General features: G+C 47.3%; 1 protein-coding gene across 6 annotated transcripts in view; it reads right to left on the bottom strand.

Moving 5' to 3' along the window:
• The window catches only part of CCDC57 (coiled-coil domain containing 57), a 107,588-nt gene that overhangs the window by 10,762 nt on the left and 75,880 nt on the right, over positions 1-20,946 (bottom strand). For 4 of the 6 annotated variants that reach the window (XM_029213204.1, XM_029213205.1, XM_029213207.1 and 1 more), the window contains 2 exons: positions 19,361-19,480; positions 18,714-18,930 (listed from right to left, as the gene is read on the bottom strand). In XM_029213204.1, the coding sequence (XP_029069037.1) occupies positions 18,714-18,930; positions 19,361-19,480 (337 nt within the window). Of the gene's footprint in view, positions 1-18,713; positions 18,931-19,360; positions 19,481-20,946 lie in introns of those variants that run through there. The other 2 variants (XM_029213206.1, XM_029213209.1) reach the window with 2 other exon arrangements.

Genomic DNA, 20,946 nt, shown 5'->3' with positions numbered 1-20,946 from the left:
CGCCACCGGGGAAGCCCCACTAGGTGCTGTTTGATGTCTGGCTCTTCCAGAGATCAAAGAAATGTTTCTGAGTTCCTGTTGTCATATGTATCGGTAGTTCTTTTGCTTGGGGAGTAGTAGTCCACCATACGGCTACATAGTAATTTGCTTTTCCATTTATGTGTTGATGGACATCTGTGTTGTTCCCAGTCTGACATTCACGTTAAGGCCTTCCGGTGCGCGCATGTTTCTATCTCTCTCCCACGGTTACCATGGAATTGAATGGCTAGGTTGTGTAGTAAGAAAGTCTTTTTTAAGAACCTGCCAAGCTATTTTCCAAAGCAGTTGACCATCCTGTGTTCCCTCAGGCAGTGTGAGTTCCAGCCCCTCCACATCCTCGCTACCACTTGATATTGTCATGTTTTTGTATGTTTTCGGTTATCTGAGTGAAGGAACGTGTAGTGGCACCTCGCTGTGGTTTAAATTTGCATTTCCCTGATGACTAACAATGAGTAGCTTTCATGGGCTTGCTGGCCATTTGTATCTCTTCTATTGTAAAGTGTCTTTTCTAGTATTCTGGCTATTTTAAAAAATTAGGCTATTCATTTACTACTGAGTTGTAAAGTTCTTTGAATATTCTGGACACGAGTCCTTGATATGTGTTCAAATATTTTTTCCCAGCCTGTGGCTTATCTTTTCATCTTCTTGACAGTGTCATTGGAGATGTAGAACTTTAACATTTTGATGAAGTCCAATCTAGCAAATTTTTTTTCATTTATGGTTGGAACTTTTTTTTAGTCCTAAGAAATTTTTGCCTATCCCAAAGTCACAAAGATTTTCTCCTATGCTTTCTTCTAGAAGTTTTATAGTTTTAATTTTAAATTTAGGCTTATGATAGATTTTGATTTAATTTTTGTATTTGGTAAAAGAGTTGAGATTTGTTTTTTCCCCACATGGATATCTAGTTGTTCCAGCACAATTAATTGCATAAACAATCCATTCCTCTTAAGTTACATTAATTGAAAAATCAATCAACGTGTGTGTGTGTGTGTGTGTGTGTGTGTGTCTATTTTTTGTCCTTATGCCAACAACATACTGTCATGTTTACTAGAGCTTTATAGTAAGTCTTACAATCAGGTAGTTTAAGTGACTTCAACTGTTCTTTTTCAGGATTGCTTTGGATGTTCTGTATCTTTTGCATTTCCATGTAAATTTTAATTTTCAATTTCAATTTTAAAAGCCTGCTGGGATTTTAATTCAGATTGTGTTAAATCTATAGATAAATTTTGCAAGGAATGACATCTTAACATTGAGTCTTCTGATCCATGAATATGCTATATCTCCATTATTTGGGTCTTAATTTTCTCTGCAACGATTTTTTTTTTTTTTCAGTGTACAGATATTGGTTTAGTATGTCCCTAAGTATTTCATGGTTTTGGATGCTATTGTTAATGGTATTTTTATTGCAATTTCCAGTTTTTCATTGCTAGATATATAATTGATTTGCTATATTGATCTCATATCCTGGGCCTTTGCTAAAGTCACTCTTTAGGTCTAGTAGGTTTTTTTTTTGGTAGGTTATTTACAATTGTTATGTACTAGATAATGCAGTGTGTGAATGAAACAGTTTTACTTCTTCTTTTGCATTCTGTATGTCCAGCCTCCCTGCTTTTTTACATGACTAGGACTACCAGCACAGTGTGGAATGCAAGTGTGAAAGTGGGATCAGCCTTTCACCACCAAGTGAAATACTAGCTGCAGGTTTTTCATAGATTCCCTTTATCAGGGTGAACAAGTTCCCTTCTATTCCTAATTTGCTGAGGGTTTAAAAAATCATGAGTGGATGTTCAATTTTGTTAAATACTTTTTCTGTATTTATTGAGACATATCATATGGTTTTCCTTTTTTAATCTGTTAATATAGCATGTTGATGTTTTAATGTTATACCAACCTGTCATTGCTGAGAGAACACCCACTGGGTCAGGATGTGCTATGCTTTTCACGTATCATTGGATTTGATACTCTAGTAAGGATTTTTTGGTCTATATTCATTAAGGATATTGGTCCAGAGTTTTCTCTTCCTGTAATGTCTTTGTCTGGTCTTGGTGTCAGGGTAGTGCTGGTGTCATAAAATGAATTGAATATCTTCTTTCATCCTTTGTTTTTTGAAAATGAGTTTGGGTGGAATTAATATTATTTCTTTCTTAAATGTTTTATAGACTTCACCAGTGAAGCCACCTGGCCTGGAGTTTTCTTTGTGGGAAGGTTTTAAGTTAAACATTCAAGTGCTTGAATAAATACAGGCATATTCACGTTTCTATTTCTTCTTGAATCAGTTTTTGGTAACTTGGGTCTTTCAGAGAACTTGCCAATTTTATCTAACTTAATTTGTGAAACTATTGGCATGTAGTCGTTCTTATTATTCCATTATTGTCTTCTTTTTTTCTTTTGGCCATGCCACACGGCGTGTGGGATCTTAGTTCCCCAACCAGGGATTGAACCCATGCCCCCCTGCAGTGGAAGTGCGGAGTCCTAACCACTTGACCACCAGGGAAGTCCCTTATTTTTCTAGCTTCTTAAGGTGAAGGTGTAGAGATCACTGATTTCAGACCAACGTGCTTCTCTAATGTAAGAATTTAAAGGTATAAATTTCTAAGCACTCCTTTGTGATTTCTTTGTTGATCAATGGATTATTTAGAAGTGTTCTATGTTCAAAATTTTTGGATATTTTTCTAGATATCTTTCTGTTATTGATTTCCAGTGGAATTCCTCTGTGGTCAGGAAACATATTCTGTATGATTCCAATCCTCTTAAATTTATTGAGACCGGTTTTTATGGCCCAATATATGGTCTAGTTTGTTGACTGTTCCATGTGTACCTGAAAAGATTGTATATTCTGCTGTTATTGTCCGGAGAGGTCTAAACATGTCAGTTAGGTCATGGTGGTTAATAGTGAGGTACAAGTCTTTTCTATCCCCAATGATTTTCTGTCTACTTGCGCTATCAATTACTGATAGAGAAGCACTGAACTCTCCACTTGTAATTATGGATGTGTCTATATCTCTTTTCATTCCTGTGAGTTTTCACTTCATGTGTTTTAAAGCTCTCTTATGAGGAGCATACACACTTAGGATTGTTATATCTTCCTGATTAATTGACTTTTTTTTTAATGTTTAATGTTATGTATCAACTTAGCTGGGCCACAGTGTCCAGATCTGTGGTCAAACGTTAATCTGGATGTTTCTGTGAAGATTTTTTTTTTAAATTTTATTTATTTATTTTTGGCCGTGTTGGGTCTTCGTTGCTGCACGTGGGCTTTCTCTAGTTGCGGTGAGCGGGGGCTACTCTTTGTTGCGGTGTGCGGGCTTCTCATTGCAGTGGCTTCTCTCATTGTGGAGCACGGGCTCTAGGCGCGCAGGCTTCAGTAGTTGTGGCATGTGGGCTCAGTAGTTGTGGCTCACGGGCTCTAGAGCACAGGCTCAGTAGTTGTGGCACACGAGCTTAGTGGCTCTGCGGCATGTGGGATCTTCCTGGACCAGGGATCGAACCTGTGTCCCCTGCATTGGCAGGCGGATTCTCAACCACTGTGCCACTGGGGAAGCCCCAAGATTTTTTTTTTAAATTTAATTTATTTATTTTGGTTGCTCTGGGTCTTAGTTGCAGCAGGCGGGCTCCTTAGCCGTGACTCGCGGGCTCCTTAGTTGCAGCTTGTGGGCTCCTTAGTTGCAGCTTGTGGGCTCCTTACTTGTGGCATGCGAACTCCTGGTTGCGGTATGCATGTGGGATCTAGTTCCCTGACTGGGGATAGAACCTGCGTCCCCTGCATTGGAAGGCAGCTTCTTAACCACTGCACCACCAGGGAAGTGCTTAATTGACTTCTGTATCATCATGAAATGTCCCTTTTTATCTCTGGTAACATACCCTGTTGGAACGTCTGCTTTGCCTGATTTTCTTAATTTGTGTCTTTATATTGAGACTGGGTTTCGGGACTTCCCTGGCGGCGCAGTGGTGAAGAATCGCCTGCCAATGCAGGGGACATGGGTTCGAGCCATGGTCTGGGAAGATCCCACATGCCACGGAGCAACTAAGCTCGTGCACCGCAGCTACTGAGCCTGTGTTCTAGAGCCCTCGCGCCACAACTACTGAAGCCCGCACACCTAGAGCCCGTGCTCCACAACAAGAGAAGCCACTGCAATGAGAAGCCTGCGCACCGCAATGAAGAGCAGCCCCTGCTCGCCACAACTAGAGAAAGCCTGCGCACAGCAACAAAGACCCAAGGCAGCCAAAAATAAATAAATAAATTTATTTAAAAAATAAAGTGGGTTTCCTGTACACAGTACATAGACGAGGCTTGCCTTTCTCCCCCAGTTGGCGTTTTAATGGAATGTTTAGAACATTACATTTAATGTTGTTATTAACATGGCTGGTTCTAAATGTATCTTCTTGCTAAATTGTTTTCTATTTATCTGATCTGTCCTTTGTTCCTCTTTCCTGCCTACTTTTTAAAAAATTAATTTATTTTTTAAGTTTTTGGCTGCGTTGGGTCTTCATTGCTGTGCGTGGGCTTTCTCTAGTTGCGGCGAGCAGGGGGGCTACTCTGTTGCAGCGCGCGGGCTTCTCATTGCGGTGGCTCCTCTTGTTGCAGAGCACGGGCTCTAGGCGCATGGGCTTCAGTAGTTGTGGCACTCGGGCTCAGTAGTTGTGGCTCGCGGGCTCTAGACCATAGACTCAGTAGTTGTGGCGCACGGGTTTGGTTGCTCTGAGGCATGTGGGATCTTCCCGGACCAGGGCTCGAACCTGTGTCCCCTGTATTGCCAGGCGGATTCTTAACCACTGCACCACCAGGGAAGTCCCTTCCTGCCTACTTTTGAATTTATGTTTTTTATCCCATTTTATCAATATCTCCACTACTGCTCTATTAGCTATACTTCTTTGTGGGTTTCGTTTGTTTGTTTTTGAATGGTTCCACTATGGTTTATGCATTTTTAACTTATTACATTCTACGCTGAAGTAATATTATACAACTTCACGTATGAGAGCCCTACAGGAGTGTACTTCCTTTTCCCTTTCCCACCATTTATGCCATTTTGTCATACATTTTACTTGTACATGTATCACAAACCCCATCGTACACTGTTATCATGTGTGCTTTAAACAGCCAGTGATCTTTCAAAGAAAAACACAAGCCTATCTCTGTCGTTTACCCACAAACCCACCCTGCTGCCTCTATATTTCTGATGACCCCAGTTTTCATCTGCTGTCATTTCCTTTGCCTGAAGAACATCCTTTACTAGTTCTTGTAGCATAGGTCGGTTGGTGATTAATTCTATCTGATTTGTTTGTCTGTGAACGTTTTTATTTTGCCTCCATTTTTGAAGGATACTTCTGCTAGGTATAGAATTCGATTTCGGCAGCTCCTTTTTCTTTTGGCTTAGAGACGATGATCCCTTGTCTTCTGGCACGTACAGTTTCTGAAGAGAAGCCTGTCATAATTTTTATCTTCATTCATCTCCATATAATGTGTCTTTTATTTTTCTTTGGCTGCTTTTAAGATTTTACTTTATCACTGATTTTCAGAAACTTGATTATGATATTCCCTGGGTTGCATTTGTGCCCATGTGTCTATCCTGATGCTTGGGGTAGACAAATTTCTCAGATCTGTGAGTTAAGAGTTTTCGTCAAATTTAGAAAAAAATAGTCATTATTTCTTCAAACACTTTTTCTGCCCATCTTTCTCTCCTCTCTGTTAAGACTAATGGATGCTATCTTCCAGGTTGCTGGGGCTGTTTTCTATCCCCCATGTTTTCTTTCTGTGTGTCATTTTGGGTCGATTCTATTGCTATGTCTTCAAGTTCCCTGTTTTTTCTTCTGCCATCTCTATTCTACTGTTAATCCCATCCAATGTATTTTCTTTATCAAATATTGTATTTTTCATCTCGAAGTTTTGTTTGGTTCTTTTTTATATTTTCAGTTCTTCTCATTATGTACGTATTTTCCTTTAAATACCTGAAAATAGTCGTAACAGTCCTTTTAACGTCTTTGCTTGTTTCCTCATTTCTGTCATTTCTGGACCTCTTTCTATTGAATGGTTTTTCTCTTGGCTTTGGATCACATTTGCCTGTTTCTTCAAAAATCTTATAATTTTTAAGCTGGCTGTTGGACATTTTAAGTATTGTGTTGAAATTTCGATTTTTTTTTTTAGAGTGTTGGGCTTTGTTTTGTAGGCAGTTAGGTTCCTCATTTGGTCATTTCAAAGATTGTTTTTAAGCTTTTCTAAAGTAAGTCTAGATGGGCCTGCACTTCAGAGACAGTGAGCTCTACGACCAAGGTGTAACTTCTCTGGGTATCCACTGAATGAAGGCTGGAGCTTGAATATCTACCCACCCCATGAGAGCTCTGGAAATGGTTGTGCTTATAAGCTGTCTTTCCTTTGCCTAGGTTTGTGGAGTTTTATTCCGTACATCTATGGGCTAGTACACAGTAAGGACTCAAGACAATCCCTATTCAGACTTCTGGAGCTCTCTTCTGCATATCCCTCCCCCTGCTTCTCTGGACTCTTCCCTGCAACTTCCAGCCCCTCTGCCTCCCCGAACTGCAATTCCTGTTTCCTCCACCCAGGAAGGCACTGAACCCTGCCTGGTGTTCCCCTCCCTGAGCCTGCAGCAGAAATCCAGGGGGACCAGGAAGGTGCCTCATTTGTTTCCCTTCTTTCAAGAAGCACACTCCTGTGCTACTTATTTTCCAATGTCTGAAAACAGTTGTTTCATATATTTTGTTTATGGAGGAATGTTAATGTCTAGTCCTTAGCCTGGCCAGAAGCAGGAGTGACTGCTGGTCATGCTGTGGCCCCAGAATAAACATCACTAAAGTATAAGCTGATTTGGCTATATCTTAAAGTATTTACTGTGTTTTAAAAGTTATTTCAACACAAGTTTTTTCCTAAGTGGCAGGAAAAGTTGTTTCATCATAACAACTTCAAGAAAATAGCTAACAGAGATCTATTTGACTATCTGTTTCTCAAAAAGTTTAGAGGATACTCTGTACTTCCCCAAATGTCTCAGGTTATAATAATCAGGAAAGGCAGGAAGCTGGAGTTGCTCACCGAATTCAAGGTGCTGCGCTGCTCCCTCCTCTGACCAGAACACTGGTTCTTAGATTTCTGCGGCTGCAGTGACAGAGGATGCTGACAGGGGGTGCACGCTGGTGAACCTGGCTCTCATTCAGTCCCATCTTCAGAGTAGTAATGGGCAGAGCCAAAAGGACAAACGTGATGCTGGCAAAACAGGGCAGGACCCCTTCGTCCCCCCGGATCCTGGAACAGTTCTGGTCACGCTGCTCAGTGAGCCTCTGGCTGTGCTCCCTTGGGCAGCTCCCATTACCATCCACCCCAAGAGGCCGCTGTGACAGTGGCTGCTGAGAGTGTGGGCTGAGCCTTTCTGATGGCTCGTGTTCCACCCTCACACGTGTCTGGTGTGGAGGACAGCCCCTCCCCAGGCTCATGCTGGCCTCCCTCCCCATGGATCAGGCTCGCCAGTCTCCAAGCTGGGTCTGCCATCTCACTGTGACGCACCAGGAGCCTGGTGCCCACCTTCTAGGACAGAGTCTCAGACCCAAGGAGAATTCTTTGGTTTGCACACAGGTCTGAGGACCACAGATGGGGAGAAGAGAATGTAATATTCCAGGTGTGTTTACCCTGGAATCACAGACTGTTCTCTGAGGTGAGATTTCACCTTTTCTTATCACAAGTCCAACCACAAGCGGCTGCTCCTTCCATCTTTCACTCAATGCAGCGCTGGGGCATCTGAATCTGCTCTCCTGTGCTTAGCCCCTAGGTTTACTGAGAAACACAAAGCACGTGTGGGGAGGCCAGATGGTGATACTCCTGGTCTTGAGGGCGTGCAGACGAGGTGACTCTAAGGTCCTGTGTTCAGAGTATGTATCTACGTCCTCAGAGCACAGCTGGGCCGGCAGAGCCGTGGCTGAATCACAACCTGCCTTCAGAGATTGGCCCCAAATGCTGTTTCTGAGTCCAAGCGTCCTTCAGGGAAGGTCCGGAACAGTCTCCACTCAAAAACACACAAGACCAGGGTGAGCTGGTGTCCTGGGGGCCCACTTAGCCCTATTCATAGGCTGGTGACACCCTGCAGAATGGCCCACTAACCACGAAGACGAGACTGGGGGACTTGGCACATTTGCTCTGCAGTCAATCATGTGTGACTCTCAGAATAGGAGAATCTCAGTTTACCTGGCAGTCATTTTATTCCCGGTCTGAGAAGGTGCTTTGCTGGAGCAAGTCCCCTGGAGCTGGAGGCCACACAGACCACGTACCACTAGGCATGGCTGGATCTGGCTCCCAGGGGTCTGTAGCTCACAGACGGAGCTGCAATTTGGCCCTACTTTGATTTTTAAATTAGTTGCCAATATTCAAAAACTGAAACATTCTATATAAAAAACAAGATTTCTATCATCTTAAAAAACTGGAAGATCTGGCTTGCTGGAGCCACACTGCCATGGAGGGGCAGCCACGGAGTGGAGTCACCAACTGCCCCCGCTGGACAGGCCAGATGGCCGGGCCACCAACCCCCTCCAGCGAGCACCGCCCTGCAGCCCGCACGGCTCTGCCGCCGTCACTCAGCCACCTGCTGCCTGGTCCCCGGGGCTCTGGTGTCTCGGACCCTTCTCAGCCAGGTCCTGGTCCACGAACTGGGGGCTATGTGACCTTGGGCAAGCAGCCTAGCATCTCTGGGCCTGGGTCTCTTCATCTGAATGTCGAGCCCTGGCCTCCAGGAGCTGCTGGGAGAGGAATCCATTGTGGCGGGCAGAGTGCGATCCGGGCTAATGGCGATACCGGGCACTATGTGAGCAAACACTGGGCTGAGAACAGGCAGTGGTTGTTTGTTGGCTTCCTGGATCCTCAGAACAGCCTGGCAACTATGACTTAGGTGTCATCTCTACAGTGAGATCTGCACAGAAATGTTCTCACTATACAGGGCTTAAAAATAACTTTGGATTAGCAACCAGTTAACAGGCTCATGCATGCTCCATCTTGAAATCTTACGCAACCCTCGTTAAAGGAAAAAATTTTAATTTCAGGAGAAACTAATATGATTTTCAGAAGAATAAAAATTTAAAGGAAAAAACCTCAACACTAACATTGTACCCTTTAAAAACTTTATCCCCTTTCACTCCCTCATCCTCAGTGGGTGGGGAGCACCCAGGGGAAGAGTCTCCACCCAGGAGAAAGCAGGGTGCACAGCCGGACTGCTCAGGACCTTCTCAGACCCCACAGCAGAAACCTAGGGACCTCGCTCCATGCCAGCCCCAGCACCAGCCAGGCCACAGGGGTGCTGGGCCGTGCTCAGAACACTGAAATGTGGGAAGGTGTGTCCGGCCCCCAGGGCAGGGCCGGGCAGGTGCCTCTCTTTCTGAAGGAGTGCTGCATTCCTCAGGAGCTTCTGCCCATTATCTGTGTGACCCCAGGGACAACCTTGGCCCCTCCTGACTTTCTGCCCTGAGGATGAGGTCAGGCCTCTTCCCTCTGGGACTCCAGCGGGTGGAATGAGGGTTGGGACTTGGGAACTCCGGCCTTGGGCGGTGAGGCATCCTGTTTTGAAAACAGGACCCAGTGGCTGGATGGCATTGGTTTACTGTGGGAGTGGCTTCCTTAGCACAGGTGGGCACTCAACAAATACTAGCTTCTAGCTGGACTCCTCTCTTTTAAAAAACCCATTCAGGCTGCATTTATTTGTAAAAGTCATGTCCAGCCCCTCCCCGTCTCTCACGCCCAGCCCTCTTCCCAGAGCAGGGGCCACAGCCCCTTCTAGAGCACTTTTCTACCCTCTGTGTCCTGACTTCAAGACCACAGCGAATATGCATTTTCTTCTGTTGCTACCTTTCATAGTCACCTTAAAAAAGGGTACAAACCTGAACGACATACAAACCACACATAAAATGGCCAATCTTACCCATCATTTAAAAACTGCAAATTAAAACCCGTATTTTCACCTATCAGACTGGCAAAAAAAAGAAAATGCTTGAGAAAAATCCACCAGTATTGGAGTGAGGAAAGACACTTTACACCCTGTGGCCATGAACATGAATTGCACCAACTCTTTGAGGGCGATTTGGTAACACCTCCCAGAGCTCAGACCACTCACACCTTTGACCCAGCGATTTCACTCCTAGACACTCACCTGACCACACACTCCCACAAGCAACCACCCACACCAGCAGACTCGCTGAAGTACTGCAAACTACAAGCGACCCGAGTGTCCGTGAATGTGAGACAGGCGAAAGGAAGCACTTACGCAGAGGACCACTGAACTACTGAAAAGATCTGTGAGCTCTGTGTCAACCAAAATGGAGAAACACCGCAGACAGCACTTTACACAGCAGGAAGAGGATACGCACACACATTTAAATACATGCTTCCGTAGCCATGGAGTGCAGAGCGTGTCCGGAGAAGAGCAGGGGACAGGTGGCCAGGTGGGCAGGGAAGCGGAAACGGAGAAGACTGACTTTCACTGAAAACCCTCTGCGCTGTTTTAGTTTATTTCTTAGCCACAAGGAGGTGTCACTCACGCTGGACGAGGTCTGGAGCCCCTCTGCTCCAGTGGATGCGCCATGTCGTGCTAACCTGGGCCGCCTGCACATGCAGCACGGACACTAGGGAGGCTGATGACTCCCAACCACCCCTGGGGCAGATTCACCAATAAATGCCCTCCAAGAAGGCCAAGCGGCTGGGCCGCCCCCTCTAGGCCCAGGATCAGCTCTCCAAGGGCTGCTTTGCTGACAGGTCAAACATCCACATTTTCTGGTACTGCCCTGGCTGAGTGTTTCCGCCCCTGTACCTCTGGTCAACCTGGATGAGTTATTCATATATGACTGATCTTTGTCATGTTGCTTCAAAATATCTTTCTAGTTGGGTTATTTTTGAGGTTAAGAAAGAATACCTTAAAAAAAAAAAAAAAGAAAGAATACCTTAGAAATCTGTGATTTTTAAGTCACATCTAAGGTTATAACCTTCTAGTCATTTGTAAATAGTTCCAATTCTGCATATTTTTAGGTTTGATTTTAAGGCATTTAACTGTGCCTGCGCTGCGTTTTAGTGTGTGGTCTGGGTGCGGGCTGTGAGGATGGAAGCATGCTGTGTCCCCACCTTGCTGTGTCTGGGCTCTGATTTGCAGGCTCTGCTGGGGAAGGGTTTCTGCTCTGTGCCTGCCACCCAGCCATGAGGCTGGGTCTTGCTACTCCCCCTTCCCCATGCATTTTATTGCTCTAGAACTTGAAAATCCACTTATTTTAGCTTCAAGAGAAACTCTGTCCTTATTTATTTATTTATTTATTTATTTATTTATTTATTTTTTGTGGTACGCTTGCCTCTCACTCTTGTGGCCGCTCCCATTGCAGAGCACAGGCTCCGGACGCTCAGGCTCAGCGGCCATGGCTCACAGGCCCAGCCGCTCCGCAGCATGTGGGATCTTCCCGGATCGGGGCACAAACCTGTGTCCCCTGCATCGGCAGGCGGACTCTCAACCACTGCACCACCAGGGAAGCCCTCTGTCCAGATTTTGTTACACTAACTGGTTACTTCAATTTGGAGAAAACAGCTGTCTTTATAATATTTAATACTCCATCCAGGAAGAGTCTGTCTTTCAAATCTTATACTTTTTAGACAATGCTTGGTTGTTTCTCTAATCACATGCACTTCCTGAGCCTCTAGATCCTTGAGCTGCGGACCCAAGGCCTTGCTGGGCTCCCATTCTTCCCAGTTATCTTCCTGCACATCCTGATTGAGCACCTATTGTGTACCTGTCTGTGCTGGCCAGGGGTCAAGGATCAAGGAAGATGCCCCCACCCCTACATTCTTCCAGCAGACAGAACAGAATCAAGATAAATGAGAAAAATAGCACGTGGTCTGGAGGCTAGTGCTAAGGGGGAAGAAAGCCAGGTAGGGAGTGAACTTTAGCAAGGGAGGGATTCAAGGAACAGGCAGGTGCTGGGGAGAGGAAGGTAGAGGGTGCCCACACGTGCACAGGGGTCAGGGGTCCGCAGGTATGGGGTGGGGGTGTGTCCACAGTCCACAGGTGCAGGAGGGAGCTGGGCTGCATGTGTCTGGGGAGGAGGGGAGATGGGGTCGGAGTCCTTGAGCCACTGCTGCCAGGAAGTGGGGGGAGGAGGGGAAGGGAGGGGAGGGGAGGGGAGAAGAGGGACCGGGTACTGTCCAGATGCAGCAAGAATTAGGGTGAGAGGAGGCTGGGCATGGAGAGGCCACACACTGCGAACCACAGATCCAGGAGGATGGAGGAGGGGGCTATAGTGGCCCTGGGATCTGGGGTGCAGCAGGGCCGAGGATGTCAGGCTGCGGCCTGCCTTGAGACCAGGTTGCAGCAAGACTCTGTAAGGCCGGCAAAGCGGCAGCTCTGTGTGCATGTGGGAGGAAGGGGGAGGACGTCAGGGAGGGGCGGGGCAAAGGTAGGAGGGGCGGGGCATAAGTAGGAGGGGCAGGGACAGGCGTGGGGGGCGGTCAGGGCAGAGGTGGGAGGGGCGGCCCTGGCCCCACCTCAAAACCATGAGTGTGGCCTTTCAGCAGGAAAACCTCCCTCCATCCTGAGAAACACCACGTAGTTATTCATGTTATTAATGCAGATGCCACAAATTGTTAAACTCTCTCGTTATCACTTTTAACTCAGTTCATGACTGCTAGGTCTCACAGTTTGCTACTCAAAATGCGCCGAAAATGTAAAAAAAATGCAGAGGACAAGACATCCCACCTTCCAGAATGGAGCTTCCAGACTGCTTGACTGCGGACTGAAGCCCACGCAATCCTTTATCATAAATACTAACAGGCTTACGTCTTAACCAGAGCTGTGGTTATCATTTAAGTCACCAATAAAGTTTTAAAAAGTACTCTTACACAAAGTAGAAATACCAAACAGGTAGTTCAGTTATGCGTGCTCAAATATTCAAGATACAAGGAGAGCATAAAGAAGCTTTGTGGGAACTTAAAACTAAATGCATTAATTTCAACCTTTCTTCCCAACCAAATCTTTCACGGGGCGAACCAAAAGCCTAGGCAGCAATGTATCATTCCTACTTTTTTGCTGCAAAGTGCTGCTGAGAAGTAGCAGCTTCAACCCCTCTGTATGGGTGTCTCAGCACCTTCCCCTGCACAGACTCTGCTGCAGGCCCACCCACAGCACAGCCCTTCCCCAGCTTTCTTGCCAAGGAACCCCATCACCATTTAGTTCCAGGCAGCAGGTTCACAGAGTCTAAGACAATCTCCCAGTGACTGGTCAAGGGACACCATGTGACCCCGACAGCCAGCGAGATGGAAAAGGGAGTTTGGGAGCTCTGGGGAAACATTTCCCTTTCCAATGAAAAGAAACCAAAGCAGGAGGAGAGAAGTATGCCTTCCATCTCTGGCCTTCTGACGTGATGCTTGGAGCTGCTGCAGCTATCTTGGAACCTTCAGGAGGAAAGAGTCCCAGAGGAGCTAGCCGTAAGCTCATTTACCTCGGCCTTGACATGCAAGTTCTTGGTCAGCGTGTCCTGCTGCTGTGCATGCACACTGTGTGTCGGGAAGGCTACCATGATGCTGCCCACCTTGGCTCTCTCCTCCTCATTCAGTGACCGTGTGTGATTTTCTATGGGTGCCATGATGAGATAAAGGTTGGGAAGCTCCCGTATGTTACTTTCATCAGGCTGTGCTGTGACTTGTAGCCAAAAGCATTTAACCTAATACAAACCATCCCCACCTCCACCCCAAGCCAATTCCACTGCTGGGGGCCGTGTTTGCAGTGACCCTTCCCTCCCCCCCAGCACGGTCCCCACTTCCACCTCCAGCCACCAGTGGGCTGTTCTCGCCCTGATCCAGGCCCTGCTATCCACGGGGACCTGCATGGCCGATGGCACCATCCATCACTACTTGTCCCTGCTTCCTCATATACCAGACGACCATTTCACACTTCTCTTTCTACCTCTCCCTCCACCTCCTCCTCTCAGAGTCCATGGCTTTGCCTCATACTTGAAAGGAAGAAATAAAGGGAACCGACCGGCACCTGTTTTCCCACCACCAGACCTGCTGTTGGGACAGTTCTCCTCAGGCCACTGAAGGCTTCTGCTCCTGACTCTCCTGCCTGGGTGTTTCCATGGCCAACAGCCTCAGAAGAAGACAGCACGACTCCCTCGGGTGCAAAGGGCAGATATGCCTGCAGCCCACTATGAAAGATTTGGGTTCTGCCCGTTTGGGGTCACTCAGCTGAGACTCTTGCCCTGGCCCGTGGGACAGGGATTGAGGAGACCCTTGGCTGCCTGCTGTGCTGCGAGTGACGAGTTCTCCGTGTCTTCTGCCGGTGCCTGTGAGGCTGTGGCAGCTTGCTTGTCAGGTGTGGCCAGTAAGCTCCCAGTTCTGGCTGCCCATCACCTCCCTGCCTCTGACCTGTGCTATCAAACCCCAGCCCCTTGAGCCCCCCCACCCCTTTCTCTCCTGGGTTTGCCCTCCTCCCCAGCCACAAGCATCACATCTCGCCCATCTTCCCAACCTGCATATAGACAGGCTGCACTTCCACAACTTCCTCCAATATCGCTCTTTTTTTAAAAAGTATTTTAAATGTAAATTTATTCATTTATTTATTTGTTTGTTTATTTATTTTTGGCTGCATTGTGTCTTCGTTGCTGCACATGGGCTTTCTCTAGTTGTGGTGAGCAGGGGCTACTCTTCGTTGCAGTGCGCGGGCTTCTCATTGCGGTGACTTCTCTTTTTGCAGAGCATGGGCTCCAGGCGCGTGGGCTTCAGTAGTTGTGGCACACGGGCTCAGTAGTTGTGGCTCTCAGGCTCTAGAGCGCAGGCTCAGTAGCTGTGGTGCATGGGCTTAGTTGCTCCACAGCATGTGGGATCTTCCCAGACCAGGGCTCGAACCTGTGTCCCCTATGTTGGCAGGTGGATTCTTGACCACTGCATCACCAGGGAAGTCCCCAGTCCCTATTTTAACTGCTGCTTTTCAGAGCAAGACATCTTTTTTTTTTTTTTTTTGCCGTACACGGGCCTCTCACTGTTGTGGCCTCTCCCGTTGCAGAGCACAGGCTCCGGACGCGCAGGCTCAGTGGCCATGGCTCACGGGCCCAGTCGCTCTGCGGCATGTGGGATCTTCCCAGACCGGGGCACGAACCCGTGTCCTCTGCATTGGCAGGCGGACTCTCAACCACTGCGCCACCAGGGAAGTCCCAAGAAATCTTGACTAAGCTGTCCACCCGTTCTTCTCCAGCCCCTTTAACTGGGAAGGCTGGATGACAAGTCCACCACTCCACTGAGACAGCCAGAAGGCCATAGTGATGCAGAGCACTTTTCTGCCCTGACCTTCCCTGACCTCTTTGCAGCATTCCACCCAGTTGACCACTCCCTCCCTCTAAAATCTTTTCATTATAAAAGATACCAAACTATATCAAGCACATATAACATACGTGTATCGTTTAAAGAATTGTTAAAAAATAAAACAAAGAATAAAACAGAAACCTGTATACTCAGCTTGAGAAACAGCATCACTACTGCCTGTGTTTGTCAATAAAGTTTTATTGGTGCACAGCCACACCGATCACTTACACATTGTCTGCGGCTGCTTTTGAGCTGCAGGCAGAGATGAGTAGTTGCAAGAGAGACCATTGGGCCACAAAGCCGAAAATACTCACTATTCGGCCCTTCACAGAAAAGTTTGCCAACACCTACTCTGGAATTTTTTTTTTAGTGAGGGATGGGTGGGGCACAGTTGCTCAGTTTTTTTGCTAAAGCAAAGCAGAGCTGGAGGAAAGTGCATTTATCAGGAAATAAGATGGACGTGTGGCCTGAAGAAGGCATCATTGAGTCAGCATTTCTCCCCTACTCTTCCTGTAAATCATCCCCCAAAAGAGAAAATTTTCATGAAAACTAGAGATAAAATTCCAGATGGGAAAAATGGTGGTTCTGCCAAAGGCGGTGGAAATGAGCAGGGGTGTGTGGAAGGACAGGCACGGTGGGAGGCTTCAGGAGGAGCCAGGAGGTGGGAGCACAACCCCCTGGATGCAGCGTGCCTGGGTGGGAGGGGAGAGAAGCTGGGCTTTGTGAAAACGGGCAGAGATAAGTCAAGGCCGGACTTAGTTAAAAACCACCAACAAAACTGCTAGACTGGACAATGGCCCTGGCCTCATTTCCCTTATAAGTTTCCTACAAATACCTGGTCAAGGAAAAATCACCTCTTTTAAAGATGAGGGGGAACAAAGGAACAAAAGTGCTACGAGAAAAAAGAAGGAAGGAAACCAGCAAAACGACAATGAACATTCACCAAAAACTTCCGATAGAGCCGATGGAAAATACAGCAAAACGTTCCTGAATTTAAAATGTACTGAAGCAGTAGCTTCTCAGATTAATGAGCTCAAGCGGGAGGCGTGAGGAGAACAGACCAGTCTGCAGCTCAGGAGACTACCCGGAGGCATCACAGGGGCGATGCTGTCGCCAGAGGGGACAGAATGTGGACCACTGGGAGGATGTGGCTCCTTCCAGGGGCAGAACCCAGGTTTAACAAATCCTGAGAAAAGCCACAACAGAGTTTTGGGGCTGGGCCTAAAGACTGTATGGGAAAAAAATAAATAAACAAATGAGAATTACCAGGAAAACTCTGAGAAAGAAGCATAACTGGAGATCCTAAGTCAGTAGACATTACAAGGGACCAGGAAGCAGTAACAATTCAAACAGCACTGCACGTGGACAGACCAAGACCAATAAATCAAGGCAGAGGTCCCCAACTCCCGGGCCACTGGCTGGTACTGATCCGTGACCCGTTGGGAACCAGGCGGCACAGCAGGAGGTGAGCGTTGGGCGAGCCAGCAAAGCTTCATCTGCCGCTCCCCTCGCTCACGTTACCGCCTGAGCCATCTGCACCCCTGCGCACCCCGTCTGTGGAAAGGCTGGGGACTGCCGAACCAAGGGACAGAACAAGAGCTCCAGACCCAGACTCAAGTACACACAGAACATCTAACATGATAGTGAAAGCGGGATTTCAAACAAGTGGGGAAATGTGAGTTATTCAATAACGGGTATGGGGAGGGGACTTCCCTGGTGGTCCAGCGGTTGAGAATACGTCACAGGATGCAGGGGACGCTGGTTCCATTCCTGGTTGGGGAACTAAGATCCCACATGTTGCGGGGCAACTAAGCACAGGCGCTGCAACTACTGAGCCCACGTGCTCTGGAGCCCGTGTGCCACAACTAGAGAGAAGCCCACGCACCTCAACAAAGAGCCCGTGTGCCGCAACAAAAGATTCTGCATGCCACAACTAAGACCTGACGCAGCCAATAAATAAATAAATATTAAAAAAAAAACTGGTGTGGGGACATTTGGATTGCCACCTGGGGTTAAAAAAAGTTTGGTTCCTATTTCATAACCTACACAGTGATAAATTCCAAATGGATCCTGGATTTAATTATGAGAAAAGGAAACCATAACTGTATTAGAAGACATCATGGCAGAATAATCTTCGATCTTGGAGTGGAAAAAACCCAAGTATGGCACAAAACACAGAAAGGATTAAAAACAAGAACATTAATTAAATTACATAAAAATAAAAAAATACGTGCATGACAAAAACTACCATAGGCAAAGTCAAAAAACAAATGAAAAACTGTGGGAAAATATTTGCAATTCATATCTCAGAAAAGGTCTGATTTCCATTATATATAATAAGCTCATACAAATCAATAAGAAAAAGATTATAAACCCAGTATACAAATAGGCAGAGAACTGAAGAAAAGGAAAAGGAAATGACTCAAACATGTGAAAAGATGCACAACCTCCTAACAGGAGAAATATGAATTAAAATGACACCTAACAGACTGGCAAAGATTATAGTTTGATGACACTGCTGGAGAGGGTCTGGGGAAAGATGCCCTCTCAGCCTTTGCTGGGTGGGTGTGAACTGGTACCACCTGATGGAGCCCAGCTAACATCTTCTCGAACTGGACATGCACATACCTTTGGACAAAACAATACACCCTCCGGGAATTTACATTTACGCTTTTATGCACGCACTACAGCATGTACAAGGTAATTCACTGTAACGTTATTGGTGACGGCAAAAGATTGGAAATAATCTAAAATGCCCATTGGCACATTGGGCACACCAGGAAGCATTCATGCATTGAGGCTGAGAGCCGAGAATGAGGGCGCTTGCTGTGAGCTGATCCGGAAGGGGATCCAAGTTCATTCCCCCAACCCAGGTCTTCAAACAGCCTCCCCTCCGCCCACCCTGCTTACTACATCTTGGTCTCACGCAGTTCCCCCAAAGGTGGCCCTTCAAATGAACTCTCCTGAGAACCTCACAGTGAGCGACTTTCCCGGGGGCAGAGGACACGCACTTCGTGGGCTGCCCTGGCCTTGTGAGGCTGAGCAGAACACAGAACACCCGCCTGCCCGAGTCACAGGCTGACCACAGTGCCCCCACTCTCGTGACATGTGGGCTCTACTCTGGGTAGACATGGTGACATGGTCAGCTGGACGCGGGGCTGGCAGACACCCTCTGTCCCTGGGGGATGGTCAGGCACCAAATCAGAGGACAGGACTGCAGAATTTACAGATTCCCTAACCACAGCAGGAAGAACGCCGTGCTCACTCTGTGTGTCAGCCTGTGAGTGGCCACCACGGCTGTCCTCATGGCCAGCACCCAGACCAATGGGGCAACGGCCTGGGGATGTACGTCTTCACCTACCTGGAGGCAAGTCGTCCTGGGAGGTGAGGCCAGAAGGGCTGGATCCCAGGTCCAGTAACTTCCATGTGTCTTGGAGGGAACTGCTGGCAAGTGATGAGAACCTTTGGGTGTGGTGGCCATTTTCCTCCTGGAATTCTTGAGCCAGGCGTGGCTTTGGGGACTGATTTTCTTTCTGAGGAGCTGATCTGCAAGTCACTGTGGAGATTCTGTGTTGCCTCTGTGAGAGAGAGAAAAGAGAATTATCCTTGAAAGCCACCCTCTCTCCCTGCCCTCCTGGGGTGATAAGACAGTGGACGTGGCCCGAGGAGGGGCTCTGGACATTTAAACATGAAACATGGGGGATTCCCTGGCGAACCAGTGGTTAGGACTCTGTGCTTTCACTGCCGAGGGCCCGGGTTCAATCGGGTTCAATCCCTGGTCGGGGAACTAAGATTCCACAAGCTGCGCGGTGCAGCTAAAAAAAAAACATGAAACACAATCCCGAGGGAGGCGAGGGAGGTGGGATTGGGGACCAGGGCCAATGCCCTGAGGTGAAGCCCTGTCACTCTGGGCAACGGCCACCCTCTCTGACACCAAGCACTCCAGTTCCAGGTGCTTCCTGGGTCGGGATGTGGCATGAAGACCTGGCCCTGGTGGATCCTGCGTACCAGCCCTGGCCCCGCTGTGCAGCCTGGCTCAGCATCCCTTCTGCAGACTGTCTGTGCCAAGTGGGCTTGGCTCTCTCCTGAGCGTTCGGAGAAACATTCTTTCTTGGCATTCTTAGAGTCCTGTCGTGGAAATTTAAATAAAAGAAATTCAGTGTTCGTGGGTCACTGATGGGGTACCTTACTGAGTTTTCCCTCAAGATTAGGGAGAAACGCTCTCCCCAAATTTCTGATATGAGGGGCTTACTCGGCTCTGTGACAAGCCAAAGTGGGGAACCTGCTTGGGTTCACTGGCCAGGACGAATTTAACAGGCCTCATCATGGCAATCGAAGTACCTCCCCGCCCTCGAGGGCAACCAAGCACCGGAAAGTCACACAACCTTCCTGTGGTGCCCAGGGAGGGCACCCTGGGCCCCGCCAGGCACACAAGGGGCCCTGCAGCTCTTGTTTGTGACACATCTTCAGTGCACAGCTGGCCCTCTGCAGCCTAAACACTCACATCTTCCCTCTGAGGGGAAGCCTGTGGAAAAGCAGTCAGGAGGGGGCACCGAGGAGAACAGAAGCCCGGGACTGTGCAGAGCCCTGCACGAGGGCCACCTGCTGCTGCCGCTTCTCCTGCTCAAGTTTAATTAAGTTTTGGATTTTCAGCCAAGTAATGCACTCATACATTTTCGTTTTAACCTTCAGTTAAACTTTCACATCCCACAAGCCACAAACAAACAAACTTATCTAAACTGATGGAGAGTCTGTATTAGGTCAAATTATATGAAATTGCTGGTATCTGACCACTTTTGACCCATAAAATGGCAATTTTATATGGTTCAACATAATACTAAAGCCTACAGCAAACATACTACCTGAAGATAAAAAATGGGAAAAGCATTCTCTGTAAACCAGGACAAATGTGTGGGTGTCAGCCACCCAGTTTTCCTCCACGCTGTGTGGGGTCCTGCCCAGGACAGTGGGGTGAGAAAAGATGAATGGTGTGAGGCCAGAAAAGGAAGCAGCCCGGTCCTTACCCCAGATGCTACGTCCATCAACACACAAAAGCAAAGAGAAATACTGACACATGTGTTGGCATCAATCAGTTCAGAAGAGTTAATAGCTACAAAATCATTTTACAAAAGTCAACTCTGTTCCAAATGACCAGCAACAGTAGGAAAGTGTAAGTTTAAAGGGATGTTGAAGAGAAACAGACTGGTACAGCTATTAGACAATTATTCATCAATAAAAAGATGAGCTCTCAAGCCAGGAAGAGACATGGAGGAACCTTACATGCATGTTGCTAAGGGAAGGATGCCCATCTGAGAAGGCTACTTGTTGTTTGATTCCAACTCTGTGACATCCTGGAAAAGGCAAAACCATGAACACAGGAACAAGATCAGTGGTTGCCAGGGGTTAAGGGTGATGAATAGTGGAGCACAGAGGAGTTTTAGGGCCGTGAAACTACTCTGTGTGATGCTATAATAATGAGCATGTGCCATTATACACTAGTCCAAACCCGTAGAAAGTATGCCAAGAGTGACCCCTGATGTAAACTGTGGACTGTGGTGATGATGTGTCAGGGCAGGCTCATTGATTCTAACAAA

The sequence above is a fragment of the Monodon monoceros genome, unplaced genomic scaffold, assembly GCF_005190385.1.
Source record: "Monodon monoceros isolate NGI ecotype Baffin Bay Population unplaced genomic scaffold, NGI_Narwhal_1 Super_Scaffold_9, whole genome shotgun sequence".
NCBI lineage: Eukaryota > Metazoa > Chordata > Mammalia > Artiodactyla > Monodontidae > Monodon > Monodon monoceros.
This window is presented reverse-complemented; position numbering and strand designations above follow the sequence as displayed.